This window comes from Esox lucius, chromosome 14 (assembly GCF_011004845.1).
Source record: "Esox lucius isolate fEsoLuc1 chromosome 14, fEsoLuc1.pri, whole genome shotgun sequence".
Classification (NCBI taxonomy): domain Eukaryota; kingdom Metazoa; phylum Chordata; class Actinopteri; order Esociformes; family Esocidae; genus Esox; species Esox lucius.
Genome location: NC_047582.1, coordinates 17,753,975 through 17,770,225, shown reverse-complemented (window position 1 = coordinate 17,770,225; position 16,251 = coordinate 17,753,975). Strand labels below are relative to the sequence as shown.

The window sequence follows — 16,251 nt, the reverse complement described above, 5'->3', positions numbered from 1 at the left end:
TGCTCGATCAGGCTAAGATCTGGTTAGTGACTCGGCCATTGCAGAATATTCCACTTATACTCCTGGGTTGATTTCGCAGTATGTTTTGGGTCAATGTCCATCTGTAAAGTCAAGTGCTGTCCAATCAACTTCACAGAATTTGGCTGAATCTGAGCTGACTATATCCCCATAATCCTTAGAATTCATCTGGCTGCTTCTGTCTTCTGTCACATCATCAATAAACACTATTAAACCAGTGCAATTGAAAGCCAGGCATGCTCATGCCTCCACCTACAGATGATGTGGTATGCTTCGGATCATGAGCCGTTCCAAGCCTTCACCATACTTTTTAAGAAGAAGTTTTTTGTAAAAGTCTAATCTGGCCTTCTATTCTTTAGGCTTATGAATTGTTTGCACCTTGTGGTAAACTCTCTGTATTTGCTCTTGTGAAGTCTTCTCTTCATGGTAGACATTGATAATGATATGCCTACCTCCTGGAGAGTGTTCTTCACTTGGCTGGGTGTTGTGAAGTTGTTTATCTTTACCATGGAAAGGATCATGTGTTCATCCGCCACTGTTGTCTTCTGTGGACGTCCAGGCCATTTTGTGTTGCAGAATTCACCAGTGTGTTCTTTTTTTTCTCAGAATGTTCCAAACTGTTGATCTGGCCTATCCTAGTGTTCTTGCTATCTCTCTGATGGATTTTTTTTATGCAGCCTAAGGATGGCCTGTTTCACTTGCATTGAGATCTCCTTTGACCGCATGTTGTGGGCTCACAGCAACAGCATCCAAATGTTATTGCCACATCTGGAATCAACTCCAGACCTTTTACCTGCTCAATTGATGAAGAAATAACGAAGGAATAGCCCACACCTCTCCATGTCAATTGTCCAATTACTTTTGATCACATGAAAAATAGGGTGTTACATATTAAAGAGCTGTAATTCCTAAACCCTTCCTCCAATTTGGATGTGGATAATCTCAAATTAAAGCTGAGAGAATGTGCTTTAACGCCATAGTCATGGATTTACCTTGAATATAGTTTGGTAAACAGCCAACAAAACTTGTGTCAGTGTCCAATTATTTACATACCTAACAGTAACTAATATGTGGGTTATCTGCTGGTTTATTGTATTTAAAAGGCTTGTTGGACCTAGATTTCATATTCAGCTTAAGTAACACATACCTTGAGTTGTTCTTGATGCCCTGTGGAGTCATGTCATGTCCCAGCCTGGAATTGGCATTAGAGTTGTCCAAACTCATGAACTGAAACTGTGCTTCCCTAGCAACAAAAACTGCATCCTTAGCAACAAAATGTCTTCTGTTTCTCCTTCTTTTGTGACACAGTTGGCTTATCACTGCACTGCATCAGAGATAACCCAAAGTTATTATTCTGAAAATCAATACATTTGTTTTTTAAAGCAGATGGAATTTAAGAGGATACAGTTGACACCACTAAGTCTATTTAAACATACACACTGTTTTCCTGTCATATGGTATGACTAGCTTTCTCTATCTACTTTTTTAATCCACTGTTTTCAGAAGCCATTACAGCGGGAACAATCCATGATGTCAGATGTGGGTGTGGCCTACAATCAAACACAACATACCTAAGACAAAACATTGAAACAAGACTGTGTGTGTGTGTGCGCTCATTTCTGACTATTCCAAAAATCCTAAATTCTAAATTTTAAGATATTTATCTATGTAGACTGGTGTGCCTTCTTAGGAAATCAATTGGCGGAGCATAGAGTTGCAAAGCTGGAAATATTTTCATGTCTAGTGTCTTATAACAGCAAAGCCGCTGGACTGTCATATCTTATTTGAAAAGGGTGGAACATAGAATTCCAAAGGACAAAATTATTTTGTGACTAGTGTGGTATGATAGCAAAGCTAGGCCTGTCATATTTTATTTGAAAGGGGAGGTCTTCATGATTAAAAGCAAAAAACTAATCAATACATATACATTGGAGATATCTGATGAAGTAGACAACCATGTCCGCATGTGTAGTATTTTTCAATAGGGAAACAATGAGGCAGCCTCAGTGTTCCAAAACAAATGACGTGTATTTCTGAAAAAGTAAAGGCTAAAAGGTAGATGACAATGACTTTAAATGACAATTTTAATTGAAATAAAGCAATTCTGTAAAGATGTCTATACACTTTGTGACAGTTTTTCACACTGCTAACACACGAGGACTGTCTGTCTGATAGAGCGATGTGTAAAGATGACTGCTAGTGCTAAATCTGCTAAAAGCATTACCATGGATGAGGGGTTCAACTTAAATACTTGAGGCTAATCATACTTTTACATGTATATGACCTTTGTGTGACTTTATCCTCCTCACTAGTGCGGCTGTATGCCTAGCAGTAGGGGGGGTTTGTTTTGAATTTTAACCCTCAGAACTCAGAAACTGGTCCTGCAGCTCTCCATAGAGTATTGCCTTATATCCCAGTTGCTTAAAATGATGGTAAGTAGCTTGGATATAAGGTACTGTTATTAAACAGGCCTCCATGATGAATGCAATGAACTAAATTTAATCCAGAAAAATTGTAATCTGTCCAGCCTAATACAGTACAGCAAGGGTTAGCAATCTAAGGCATGAGTGCCAACAGTGTCATGCAAGTGTAGTTAACTTGGCAACCCAAGGACTTGCATAAAAAAATATGAAATTAGAAATATCAATTTCTTTATATTGCTTAGCTTTTCAAGTTTATTATTGTTAATTATTTTGTGCTTGTTAATTTTATTTCAAATTATTTTATTAGTTTTTATTAGACAAAAAAAATCTTTATTTGAAAATGTTTTATGTTAATGCTTGACAACGGTGATGTTCTATATATACAGTGGGGAGAACAAATATTTGATACACTGCCGATTTTGAACTTACGCATAGCATGTAGAAGCCTGTAATTTCTATCATAGGTATTCTTCAACTGTGAGTGACGGAAACTAAAACAAAAATCCAGAAAACAACATGTTTTTTAACTAATTAATTTGCATTTTATTGCATGACATAAGTATTTGATACATCAGAAAAGCAGAACTTAAAATTTGGTACAGAAACCTTTGTTTGCACTTACAGAGATCATAGGTTTCCTGTAGTTCTTGACCAGGTTTGCTATCCACTCCAGGACCTTGAGATTACGGAGCCACTCCTTAGTTGAACTCGCTGTGTGTTTCGGGTCATTATCATGCTGGAAGACCCAGCCACGACCCATCTTCAATGCTCTTACTGAGGGAAGGAGGTATCTCGCGATACATGGCCCCATCCATCCTTCCCTCAATACGATGCAGTCGTCCTGTCCCCTTTGCAGAAGAGCATCCCCAAAGACTGATGTTTCCACCTCCATGCTTCACGGTTGGGATGGTGTTCTTGGGGTTGTATTCATCCTCCTTCTTCCTCCAAACACGGCGAGTGGAGTTTAGACCAAAAAGCTACATTTTTTTATCATCAGACCACATGACCTTCTCCCATTCCTCCTCTGGATCATCCAGATGGTCATTGGCAAACTTCAGACGGGCCTGGACATGCGCTGGCTTAATCAGGGGGAACTTGCATGCGCTGCAGGATTTTAATCCATGCCGGTTTAGTGTGTTACTAACACTGGTTTTCCCAGCTGTGGTCCCAGCTCTCTTCAGGTCACTGACCAGGTCCTACCGTGTAGTTCTGGGCTGATCCCTCACCTTCCTCATGATCATTGATGCCCTACGAGATGAGATCTTGCATGGAGCCCCAGACCGAGGGAGATTGACCGTCATCTTGAACTTCTTCCATTTTCTAATAATTGTGCCAACAGTTGTTGCCTTCTCACCAAGCTGCTTGCCTATTGTCCTGTAGCCCATCCCGGCCTTGTGCAGGTCTACAATTTAATCCCTGATGTCCTTACACAGCTCACAGCCATTGTGGAGAGGTTGGAGTCTGTTTGATTGAATGTGTGGACAGGTGTCTTTTATACAGGTAACGAGTTCAAACAGGTGCAGTTAATACATGTAATGAGTGGAGAACAGGAGGGCTTCTTAAAGAATAACTAACAGGTCTGTGAGAGCCGGAATTCTTACTGGTTGGTAGGTGATCAAATACTTATGTCATTTTTTAGATTTTTCCAGAAAATCACAGACCTCTACATGCTTTGTAAGTAGGAACATCTGCAAAATTGGCAGTGTATCAAATACTTGTTATCCCCACTCTACATTTATCAGCATTGGTATTGAAATCTCTGAAAGCTGTCTATCATAAAGCACTTTCAATTTTATTACTGATGCAAACATTTTCTTTCATACACTTTAATCAGACATTCTTTTTGTGTCGTTTAACCAGGCAAGCAATTAGACAAGCACATATGAAATTCATAACTGGCACACAGAATAGTAAAAATGGTTGGATAAATAGTAAATTGGCACACATGAATAAGGCTGCCAACCACAGCTGTACAGCATACTGCATTTAGTGTAATCTGGGCCCAGTTCTCCTCACACTTCTTTTTTCCCTCCCTCCCTCCCTCCCTCCCACCCTGCAGAGGAGCCCAGCATGTGTTATTTCTACGATGGTGACGGAGTGTGTGAAGACTTTGAGCGCGAGACCAGTGTGAGGGACTGTGGACTTTATACCCCGAGTGGTTTCCTAGACCAGTGGGCTACAGCCGTGGAGGTGTCCCACCATGAGAGCCTCTATTGCCCTGCTGAGGTGGCCGCCGGTTACCCTGCAGTCACAAAGGTATATCCATAATGTACATTCTTAATCTACACAACACCTCTTTGTACAGTTGGCTGAGTTCATTACAACATGCAATGGAATGATTTCAATGCTTTTCAATAGAAAACAAAAATGTAATCCCGTGCTTCAGTCTTCTTTCTACCTCCTTTACTTTGGCGCCTAATGAACATGACTGTAGTGTTTCTGCACCATACAGTCTTAACAATGACTTAAGGTAGAGATCGGAAATGAACATGATGAAACACGGAGGGAAATTGGGGAGGGTCATGGTTTTTTCTTTCCTTCTTGGGAAGTTTTTTTAATTTTTTATTAAGTCCATTTTATTATTGATTACATTTTAGGTGCCTATCTTTTAGACTTGTGGAATTTACATATTGACTGGCGGAACTGAACTTATTTCTAAATCACTTTTCTATTGCCTATTCGATCAGTCCCTCTTTATGCTTGGCGTATCCAGATTGTGCAATATATAGTGAAATAAAGGCTACACAAAGCTAAATAACAAAAAAAATAAACCTAAATGGTTGTTGAATTACGGAAGGAACATAATTGTGAACAAGTTCTCTACTGAAGAATTTAGGAGTTTCTGTACAGTCTCTGTAGATTGAAATATTCAATGGACTTTCAGAGTCGAAGGGAGATTTTCCATTGGGGAAAAAAGTGAGTGGAGTGAATCGTTTGTTGGAGGAGTTGCTGCTACCGAATGTAGAGAACAGTCCATGCGAATGGTTAGACTATCAGTATGAATGTAAAGGACAATCTATGCAGATGGTTAGACTATCAGTATGAATGTAGAGAACAGTCCATGCGAATGGTTAGACTATCAGTATGAATGTAGAGAGCAGTCCATGCAGATGGTTAGACTATCAGTTTGAATGTAGAGAACAGTCCATGCGGATGGTTAAACTATCAGTTTGAATGTAGAGAACAGTCTATGCGGATGAATAGACTATCAGTCTGCCTACAAGTTGTTTTGCTGCTTTTTCCAACGTCATGTAGAGAGGGAATTATTTTACGATTACATGCTTAACACATATTATGGCATTCCTGTTTTAATATATAGATGATTATCAGAGACACGGCTTGTTCTCAACAATCCACCACATCAATGATAAAAAAAATATTGCTTTGCATATTGGAAAAGGATGAGAAAGAACAAGACAAGGGAACAGAAGAATAGTCACAACTCCATGCAGAACTTGTCCATTGACTTTAAATAATTACTATAGGAAGGTGGCCATAGCCGTGTTCTGCGCAGACAAAGACTTCAGCTAGCTAGGCCTAAATTCTACCTGTGCTAATAGGCGGTGAGTGATCTGGAGGAAAGGCCAGCAAAACTGCAGCTGAAGACTGTAACACAGAGGTATGGAGTTCATTCTCAGCTGGAACCCGATCACAACTGGGCTGGGACTTAAACTCTGATCTTGTAGTCGAGTTGGGCTGGTGACAGTGATCAAAAATAATTTAAAAAAAATTATCTTTATGAACAGTACGAAGGCTCGGGGCGGGTGATGTCAAATTATATTTTCGGGGGGCTTTATCCTCCAGGTGATGTCATAAATATATTCATATTCATTTTGCAAATAAATGTGTACTCCACCTCACATTACGTTTTTGGTTGTGCCAACTTAGCCGTCCTCACTATTACACATTTCATTGCAACGGTTTTTAGACGAGCCAGTATCTCAGAACGCTTTGTTTGGTTCTGCATTTGAAACACTCCATTCTTGTTTTGAGGAAAGGGAGCCATGAAAAACCTGCCTTGTAAACTGTTTGTGAACCCTTCCCCAAAGTCAAACCTTGGGTGGCTGGGACTGGTGCATGTAGAAATGAAACGTCACAATCAATCCAAAGCAGGAGCATTGTTTCCCCAGCACAGAGCAAGTTGCTTGTGTTTATCAATATTTCCTGATTCCCAAGATTAAATTGAGAGAGTGGCTGTTTTTTGTTGCAGATTCTCTGAATAGAACTATAATTGGCTATGTTGAATTGCGATCGCTTGGTTCATTCCTGCCTATGAAATACCACAGTGAGGGGCACAGCATGTGAGTGTGCTGTCAGCCAGACAGAAGAGGATAGCCTGCATTTTCTGCATTGCCTTAGGGGATGGCTGGTGTGTCCAGTTGCTTCCATAGGTAGGCTGCCTTAGGCCACCACATTCAGTATGGAGGCTTTCTGGCTAAGGATTGTGACTGTACTAGACTGGATTTGTCCTGTGGCTGTATTAGTCCCTGGAGTGTCATACCAAGTGGCTGACTGAAAGGAAATTTCAATTATGTCTATAACCCTGGTTTCCTGAAGGATACCTTGAAGGCACCAAGCTGCAATTGTGAAGAGCAGACCCAAATGAATGTTGTGGTTTGGTAAAAATTTTGAAAGATCTGAATCTCCGTTACGTTTAAAAAAAATATATTCCTTTTAGGAACCTGTAATAAAGACATCCTCTAAAACTTGGAACAGCGTATACAGGATAAGGTCCGGTATTAATATAAAGTGTATGACACAGAAATGAGAAAATCCTTGTAAAATGAGAACATCCCTGTAACTACTACTATTTTATAACAACATATTTTACACAGATATTTTCCACAGATTTTTGACTACAACAAAAGATAATCGCCTGAGCTATCTACAAGTCTACCTCTTCTGTGCTTCTACCTCTTCACTAGCTAGTCAGATGGGATAGTCCAGTCCCATAGAAGCACACTGCTGAGATATCTTCCTCTTTAACTAGATTAGCTATAATTTAGTGACCATCTGCCAAGTCATGTACACCGATAGGGTTGAATCAATTTATATTTGACTGTAACTTGCTAGACAGGCTAAAATTATGACATAATACACCATAATTGTGGGGCAGTTGTATTAAGCATTTTGTACTGACATGACAAGATCAGGTTTTGACGTTGTCGTGGCTGTTTGTTTTGTTTCTTTTTTTTCTTTGTCACATTACATATATAATCCTTTGTGAAGTTGGGTTTTGGAATGACAAAATTATAATGTATTTTATAAGATATAAAAAGAAAATAGAAATAGATAGAATTTTTAATTTTATTTAACCTTCATTTAAACAGAGGAAACAAGCTGAGACCAAGGTCTCTTTTACAGTTGAACACTGTTTTACAGAAATATGATACAAAAAAAAAATATGTAATAATAATGAAAGAGATAGATAGCAGGAAACACACACATTAAAAAAGCAATCATGGTTGACTTTGAGAAGGTTTTGTATGTAGACATTTGAACGGCCTTTGAACCGCATTCCATGAACATGGGGCATGGTAGTCGAAAGCAGTTTTCCCCAACTCAAAGTAAGTTCTGGGTTACTATTGTACTAGAAGATTTTGGGAGATGTTGCAAGACTGCCCTGTATATGGACATTTGACCATATTCCCATTACAGTCAGGTAGTTTGTCTACATAACTCAGATTTTACATACAATAGTCCAGTTTCTGACAAGCTTTATAATATGTTTCTTAATTGCTTAAAACTCTGCCAGTGTGAATTAGCTGCTCCCATGCCAAATCTATTTCATGAATAGTATCAGGATTGACAGACATGAACCATTTTGAATCAGTTTTTGATTCTTATCCCCTCACATTGTGAGTACCTGTCAGCAATTGGAGCAAAAACATGAGAGAAATACTCTTGTGCTAGTTCAGCTTCTAGAATTGCAGAATTGCAGTCAATGTCACTAAGGTAAAGGTAATGTAACACAGTTTTTCATTAAAATGTATAACATTTGTTTGGTGATTTGGTGCGGTTTGGTGTTTTGGTTTGGCTGTATGTCTCTGAGTCTCTGATACATACAGTAGGACTGTGATCACTAATATATAATGGAAGTAAACCACCGGACATTAAAAGTTGTTTCTTTGTTGCTAGTAGCGAATCTATTAGTGCCCTATGAATCCATTTTCATCTGTTCAGAACTGCTGTTCTTAATGTCATTTGATCCTATATGGACGATAATACAACCAAGTTCTGTGTGTTTGTCAGGGGTTTTGGAAGCAGTGTAGTAATGTCCTTTACAGGAGGGTAGCAGGGTTTTTGTCCTGGGGACAGTAATTGAAATGTCCTGTAATGGTGGCAGGCAAAGTTGAAGAGGGAAATTTCATTCTTCAAGACGCTCACTCAGATATCTCCCCAAGCTGACATTGGAAACCCATTCAATGGCAAGAAGGCTCGGGAAGAGCTGGCCAGTCAACCAGTAAGAGACGCCATGGAGGCAGCGAAGCGTTCAAAAAATGTGAGCCTTGTTTTACTGATGTACAACGTGTAAACACTCCCTTTTCTGGCTTCCCAAGTTGAATTCTTAGAGATTGCGGTTGTTTGCTTAGACTAGCCACTTCAATTCTTCAGTCATCCACAAGGAAACATTTTCTGCAACAAAATTCAGAATTTATCTCATTTTCCTGTACCAGCCCAAACTTCTACAGTGGTTTGGTCAAAATGTTATCACCTGGAAGGCAAAGCTCTCATGCCAAAGATCTGAATCTCTGTTAAGTTTAAAAGGAACCTGTAATATAGACATCCTCTAAAACTTGGAACCAGGTTGAGAGTAAACAAGTGAAATTGCCTGTTGTAGCTGATGGTGTCTCTGAAAAGTCAAAACCTTTACACTTCACTGATTCATTGGCCCATGTGTGCTCTTACATATACAGCTCCGGAAGAAATTAAGAGACCACTGCACCTTTTTCTTTCCTTCACCTTTTTTCGTTCAATTTGCAGTGGTCTCTTAATTTGAACACTTCAACATTTTTGGAAAGGAAAGAAAAAAAATTCCGGTGCTGTATCTCGACATACCAGAAAGCTTAGATTGCCCTTGCTTTCAACTAGTAGTGAGATTCAGTATACTATATCTGTCTTTTGCTTAAGTAGGGTTAGTAGGGTTATTCATGAGTTGTACTGGTATGCACACAACACATTTTTATATTACTATACTTTAAGGATATGTGATGTTTCTGATTAAAAGAGATCTTATGTTAAAGACTATACTACAGTGAAACTACTGTAGACAGGACTCAACTAAAATACTTAAAGGACCAAACTAAAAATTAAGAGATAATATCCCTCTAGAAGTATTGGGACTGGAAGCATTTCACTGTTTTCAGAATGTTTATTAGATGGAGAATGTAATTTAGTCTCAACACTTTACTCAATACAGAGAATGGGTTGAGTTCCTTTTGTGACGTCAATGTTCACACTATCTCGACAAGTTCACAGCTTGATGCGTGTGAGGGAGTAGACAGTGTGTTCCCACCAATGGAGTTGCATCAGAAGGTATTTTCCCAGAGGAGCTACCATAACAGCACACGTGATCCAAATTATTTCTACTGTGAAGAACACACATTGCCTTGGGTCAGTTTGAGAGATTTTATCACTGCCGAACTGCACACAAACAGACACACACACCATGCATAAAATAGCAATAACATCTGAGGTTATCCAGGAATTGTCTTTGTGTTTTCCCTGAGTTAGGGACATTGTGACTGTCGTTTCAGTGTTTCAAAATACTTGGATGAAAAACACTGACTTCAGATTATCTAATCTCTCATGCTATTGATTGATACATTAATGCCTACTTTTCAGCACAGGCCTATTCAAACCTGTTAGACTTTCCTTATGTCTCCCAGAGCCCAGCTCCTGCCATACATGGTGCAGAATAGATAGGGAGATCATTAATCCAGACTTGGCAGGGACTCATTCTTTGAACCTGGCCTCTGCATTTCCAGATAATATCTTCCCTAGTCAAGGAGACAGTAAAACTGTCTCCCAGAATTAGTAACTAACTACCTCTTTGTATGGACTGCAATCCCCACACACAATATCCCATTGCCTTCCCCTTTTTCTCTTTCCCAAAAGAGGGCAAAGGGGATTACATTTTCTGATTTCCTCTCAACTTTTTCCAGAGCACCTTATGTTTCTTGATACCAAAAGCACATAGTAACTGTAGAAAAAGTAGTTTTTTTTTAACATAATGTGCTGTAATAGTTACACATACAGTGGGGAGAACATGTATTTGATACACTGCTGATTTAAAAGAAATAATCACTTGAAATATATCAGTCTGTGTGGAATGAATGTATAAATTATACAAATTTCACTTTTTGAATGGAATTACTGAAATATATCAACGCTATTAGTGTGTGAGTTTCGGTATAGCATCTCAATATTAGATCATGCATTTTGTCACGCATTAACACCATGCCAAGTTTGAATATTTCGCTAGACACCATTAAGCATTGTGTTAAACTGACTAACGATTCTTATTACATTTACCTCCACCACCAATAGAATCTATGAACTGTTTGGCTTTTGCCACTGGCCGTTTTAACAGCTTATTAGCCAGTAATAGGTCTACTAGTATCTACTAACTAATTGGAATAGTATAAGAATTGAGCAATTTCTAGCGAGACTTTACTCTGGTTAATTCTATTTCATTTCATGGCACAACGCAATCTGTTTTTCTTTCATTCGTGAATAACATTGATACAACAAATATCAATATAGGTGATGATAACTGACTTTTTCATCAAGTGAAAAGATGAGAGAATCATGGAAACCATACTCTTTTACTTCCCAAGGGGGTGATCTAGCCTATATTATCAGAAAAAGCATGCACGGATGCGTCCTTCCAAAATGCACCAGTATAACCGTAAATAGTTTTATTTTAGGCTTACTTTAACGTACAGTGGGGAGAACAAGTATTTGATACACTGCTGATTTTGCAGGTTTTCCCACTTACAAAGCATGTAGAAGTCTGTAATTTTTATCATAGGTACTCTTCAACTGTGAGTGATGGAATCTAAAACAAAAATCCCGAAAATCACATTGTTTGATTTTTAAGTATTGCATGACATAAATATTTGACACATCAGGAAAGCAGAACTTAATATTTGGTACAGAAACCTTTGTTTGCAATTACAGAGATCATACGTTTCCTGTAGTTCTTGACCAGGTTTGCACACACTGCAGCAGGGATTTTGGCCCACTCCTCCATACAGACCTTCTCCAGATCCTTCAGGTTTCAGGGCTGTCGCTGGGCAATACAGACTTTCAGCTCCCTCCAAAGATTTTCTATTGCGTTCAGGTCTGGAGACTGGCTAGGCCACTTGAGATGCTTCTTACGGGGAAGGAGGTTGTTGGCCAAGATCTCCCCTCAATACAGTGCAGTCGTCCTGTCCCCTTTGCAGAAGAGCATCCCCAAAGAATGATGTTTCCACTTCCATTCTTCACGGTCGGGATGGTGTTCTTGGGGTTGTACTCATCCTTCTTCTTCCTCCAAACACAGCGAGTGGAGTTTAGACCAAAAAGCTCTATTTTTGTCTCATCAGACCACATGACCTTCTCCCATTCCTCCTCTGGATCATCCAGATGGTCATTGGCAAACTTCAGACAGGCCTGGACATGCACTGGCTTGAGCAGGGGGACCTTGCATGCGCTGCAGGATTTTAATCCATGACGGCGTAGTGTGTTACTAATGGTTTTCTTTAAGAATGTGGTCCCAGCTCTCTTCAGGTCATTGACCAGTCCTGCTGTGTAGTTCTGGGCTGATCCATCACCTTCCTCATGGTCATTGATGCCCCACAAGGTGAGATCTTGCATGGAGCCCCAGACCGAGGGAGATTGACCGTCATCTTGAACTTCTTGCATTTTCTAATAATTGTGCCAACAGTTGTTGCCTTCTCACCAAGCTGCTTGCCTATTGTCCTGTAGCCCATCCCAGCCTTGTGCAGGTCTACAATTTTATCCATGATGTCCTTAAACAGCTCTCTGGTCTTGGCCATTGTGGAGAGACATATATTGAGGTGACATTATAATGTTACATCAGATTCAGAAAGTGTTCTGAATATAAGTTGAGTGATAGATAACTCATTTGATGGAGCAGGAATTTATATTTTGCAGTCCAATCACATGTTGATTTCTGTTTCTTACGTTAAAATAGAGCGATGTCTTTGCACTATTTATACATTGCTTTTTTCATTTACATGTATGCATCCAAAACATTTACAGTATCTCACAAAAGTGAGCACACCCTTCACATTTTTGCAAATATTTGATTATATCTTTTCATGTGCCAACACTGAGGAAATGACACTTTGCTACAATGTATAGTAGTGAGTGTACAGCTTGTATAACAGTGTAAATTTGCTGTCCCCTCAAAATAACTAAACACACAGCCATTAACGTCTAAAGCGCTGGCAACAAGAATTAGTACACCCCTAAGTGATAATGTCCAAATTGGGCCCAATTAGCCATTTTCCCTGCCCGGTGTCATGTGACTCGTTAGTGTTACAAGGTCTCAGGTGTGAATGGGGAGCAGGTGTGTAAAAATAGGTGTTATCGCTCTCACACTCCCTTATACTTTTTCTCTGGAAGTTCAACAAGGCACCTAATGGCAAAGAACTCTCTGAGGATCTGAAAAAAAATAATTGTTGTTCTACATAAAGATGGCATAGGCTGTAAGAAGATTGGCAAAACCCTGAAACTGAGCTGCAGTACGGTGGCCAAGACCTTACAGCGGTTTAACAGGACAGGTTCCACTCAGAACAGGCCTCACCATGGTCAACCAAAGAAGTTGAATGCACATGCTCATGCTCATGCTCTTTGGGAAATAGATGTATGAGTGCTGCCAGCATTGCTGCAGAGGATGAAGGGGTGGGGGGTCAGCCTGTCAGTGCTTACACCTAACCACTTTAAATGGTTAGGTGTGGTATTGGCCGGAAAATAGCCTTGTGGTTTGAGTGTTGCTGAGGTAAACATAAAAAAAAAAGTTATTTGGCAACAGAATTACCGGTTCCCTAATTGTTTCTGTAAGTCATTACGTATAAAAGTGTCTGTACAAATTGTATTCATATAAAGGAAATATGAATATTAAAAACTATGAACATTTTGAACATTTTGTTGTTGAACAAGTTTTGTCCCAGAAATATTCCATAATATACAGAAAGCCAATCTGTTTTGGTTCAGTTTACATCTCTATAAGTGAGCTTTGATGGATTTCCTTATATAGCATTATAAAGTAAAACATTTTGTTCAATGTAAATTTTTTAGAATTTATTCCCGATTTTAGAAGTGGAGCTATTAATGTCACTACCTAACGAGCCTTGTCAGAAGTCCACGGCTCTAGTTGATGTTTCTGAACATACTAAGGTTATTATGGTGGCCGGTTCTGTCTGTCAAGTAATGTCTTAAATGTTGTCCCAATTACACTAGCATTTCCTTGATTTCATCCCTTCTTCTCAACTCATTTAAACAAAGAATACTCTGTGGGAAGAGACATGAGTATTGAAATGCAATTTGCACCTTGTGATAAAGAAGTTTATTAAAGTACTAACAGACAATTCTGCAAGACGTGATGCAAAATATGTGTTGTCCATATTTCATGTGACTTTCGAAATTCCATTTACGAGGTTTGTTGTTGATAGGTTGGGTTTACGGTCTTATTATGTCTATCTGAACTTGTATTGTTGTAACTGCATGTGAAGCTGCATGAAAATCATGTTGAAATGTATATAAAACAATTTTGAAATGTTGACCCTGATGTCACACATTGGCTCTTTTTTATTTATAGAAAGACCCACAGAGAATATGCACTAACTACGCTGCGAGGCAGAAGTTTGAATGTCACGGCTCAATGCTGTGCAGTCATGGGGAAAAATATGAAGTGCATGGAGCCATGGGCCCTTCTGATCTGGGCCCTCAGTAGTAAATAATGGCAAGTACTGCCTCCAGTCACCAGTCTCAGTGCATCATGGCTTAATGTGTTTGATATCAGAAAGAATGGGTAATGTAGGAAGGCTTCTGCATACAAAACCTTTTGCTGTTGTTTTCTACCATATTTTTTGTGTACCCCCCTGTAGTCTGGTTTCACCTTTGATAGAAGGTTTTGGTATACAAAAAGGAAAGAGATAGTGATAGGGATTTATTGTACCCATGTTACCAGTAAGCGTAGGCCTCCAGGGATCCTAGTACCCCTGGATGGGATAAACAGAATTATTCCTACAGGTACATATTTTATATTGTTTGTTAGATGAGACGTATCAACATCACACTCAAATTAGAATTTTAAGTCTCACATTTATTTCAGCTCATCAAATTAAAATAATTGCCAACCGGATTAAATTACTTTTTGCAACCGCACAACAAGCCAACATATCCCCACCAAAACCCCAATGAAAACAAGTAATATTTATTGTGATGTACGTGTTGACATGGTGAAGTTAATCCCAGTCCAAGAAGTCTAATTCTTATATGCAAAGGAAAACCTTTATTCTTTTGAAGCATATTTCTGCCATTCCCAGTGTGAGTTTGACAGGTGATTAAAAATGTTTCCACATTGTTAACAGTAAAAAAAATCATGGAACAATCAAGAATGGGAAAGAGTTCACAGAGCAAAATAAAAGCAATTATTCAGCTAAATTTAAATGGCATGTTGATTTTGCACTCCTCAAATACAGAAGTGGAGATAGACATCCTCAGATGGTTCATGCTCGCATGTTGCTAATTGGGTCCATATTTTAGCTGGGTTAAATCCAACAAGACTTTCATTGGTGAATTGGGCTCAGAGCTAGCAACCATCAGCACAAAGTAAAATAAACCAATTAGTGTTGTGCCAGGTGGTTTCTCAAGGGATGGATTCTGCTCAGGAATCTTTTACATAGGCTCTTAGACCAGGCCACGCTATATGATGCCTGGCAAAATCAGGTTGAAAAAACGCCTCACAACATCAACCCAATCAAATGCCTTGCTTTGTTGGAGCTCCTTAAGGTGCTCCCCAGAACAGGTGCTGACAGTCAAGGCTCCATGGGATACAGCCCATGTTAAATTGACGTCATAACTTTACTCTGGACATTTCACCCAATAACTAAGTTAACTAGCCCACTAATCGAGCTGCTGTCTAGCTGGCAACACCAGTCAGGAGCTGTTTTAATTTTAACCAATATTTCCAAGTTATATCGCTCACCCATCAAAATCAACATAACTTTTCTATGACAGTGACATGCCATTTATTAAACATTAGTCCAATGTTTTCTCAGTTTTCTTTTCAACAGTGAGATTTTGGCCCTACTGCTGTTTCATAGATGTTAGCTAACGATGAGAGCAAATGTATTTTCAAAATTTTACTTGATACTAACTGTTCCTCAATAGAAACAAATTTCCATTGATGTTCCATTGACTTCATGTTACATTTTAATATCTCACAAACTTTCAGACACTTAAAATTATAAAATTACAAACTTTTATCATAGTGTAGCTGGTGTTAAATTGCTGCCTAGGTATCCAATGGAGCTATGGTAAAATGCTGCTTGGGTCAGAATGTTTTGAGCGCTGGTTCACTGGACAGGGATCATTTGTATCCATGTTATTTTTAATCTTTTGCAATGTTGCAAACTATCAAATGGAACTAATAACTGGAATATATTTTATATTGCATAGGAATACCGTTTTGTTACGAGAAGGGAGCTAAGTACGCCATGGATAGATCTCCCATCATTCAGGGATCTCACTGTGTTCCCGCTCACCATTACTGGAAGAAGCAGAGAAACGATGA

At 39.0% G+C, this 16,251-nt stretch overlaps 1 protein-coding gene across 1 annotated transcript in view; it reads left to right on the top strand.

Moving 5' to 3' along the window:
• pappaa (pregnancy-associated plasma protein A, pappalysin 1a) overlaps window positions 1-16,251 on the top strand; it is a 174,742-nt gene that overhangs the window by 88,973 nt on the left and 69,518 nt on the right. Inside the window, exon 10 of the mRNA XM_010877932.4 lies at window positions 4,501-4,697. Within this exon, the coding sequence (XP_010876234.3) occupies window positions 4,501-4,697 (197 nt within the window). The remainder of the gene's footprint in view (window positions 1-4,500; window positions 4,698-16,251) is intronic.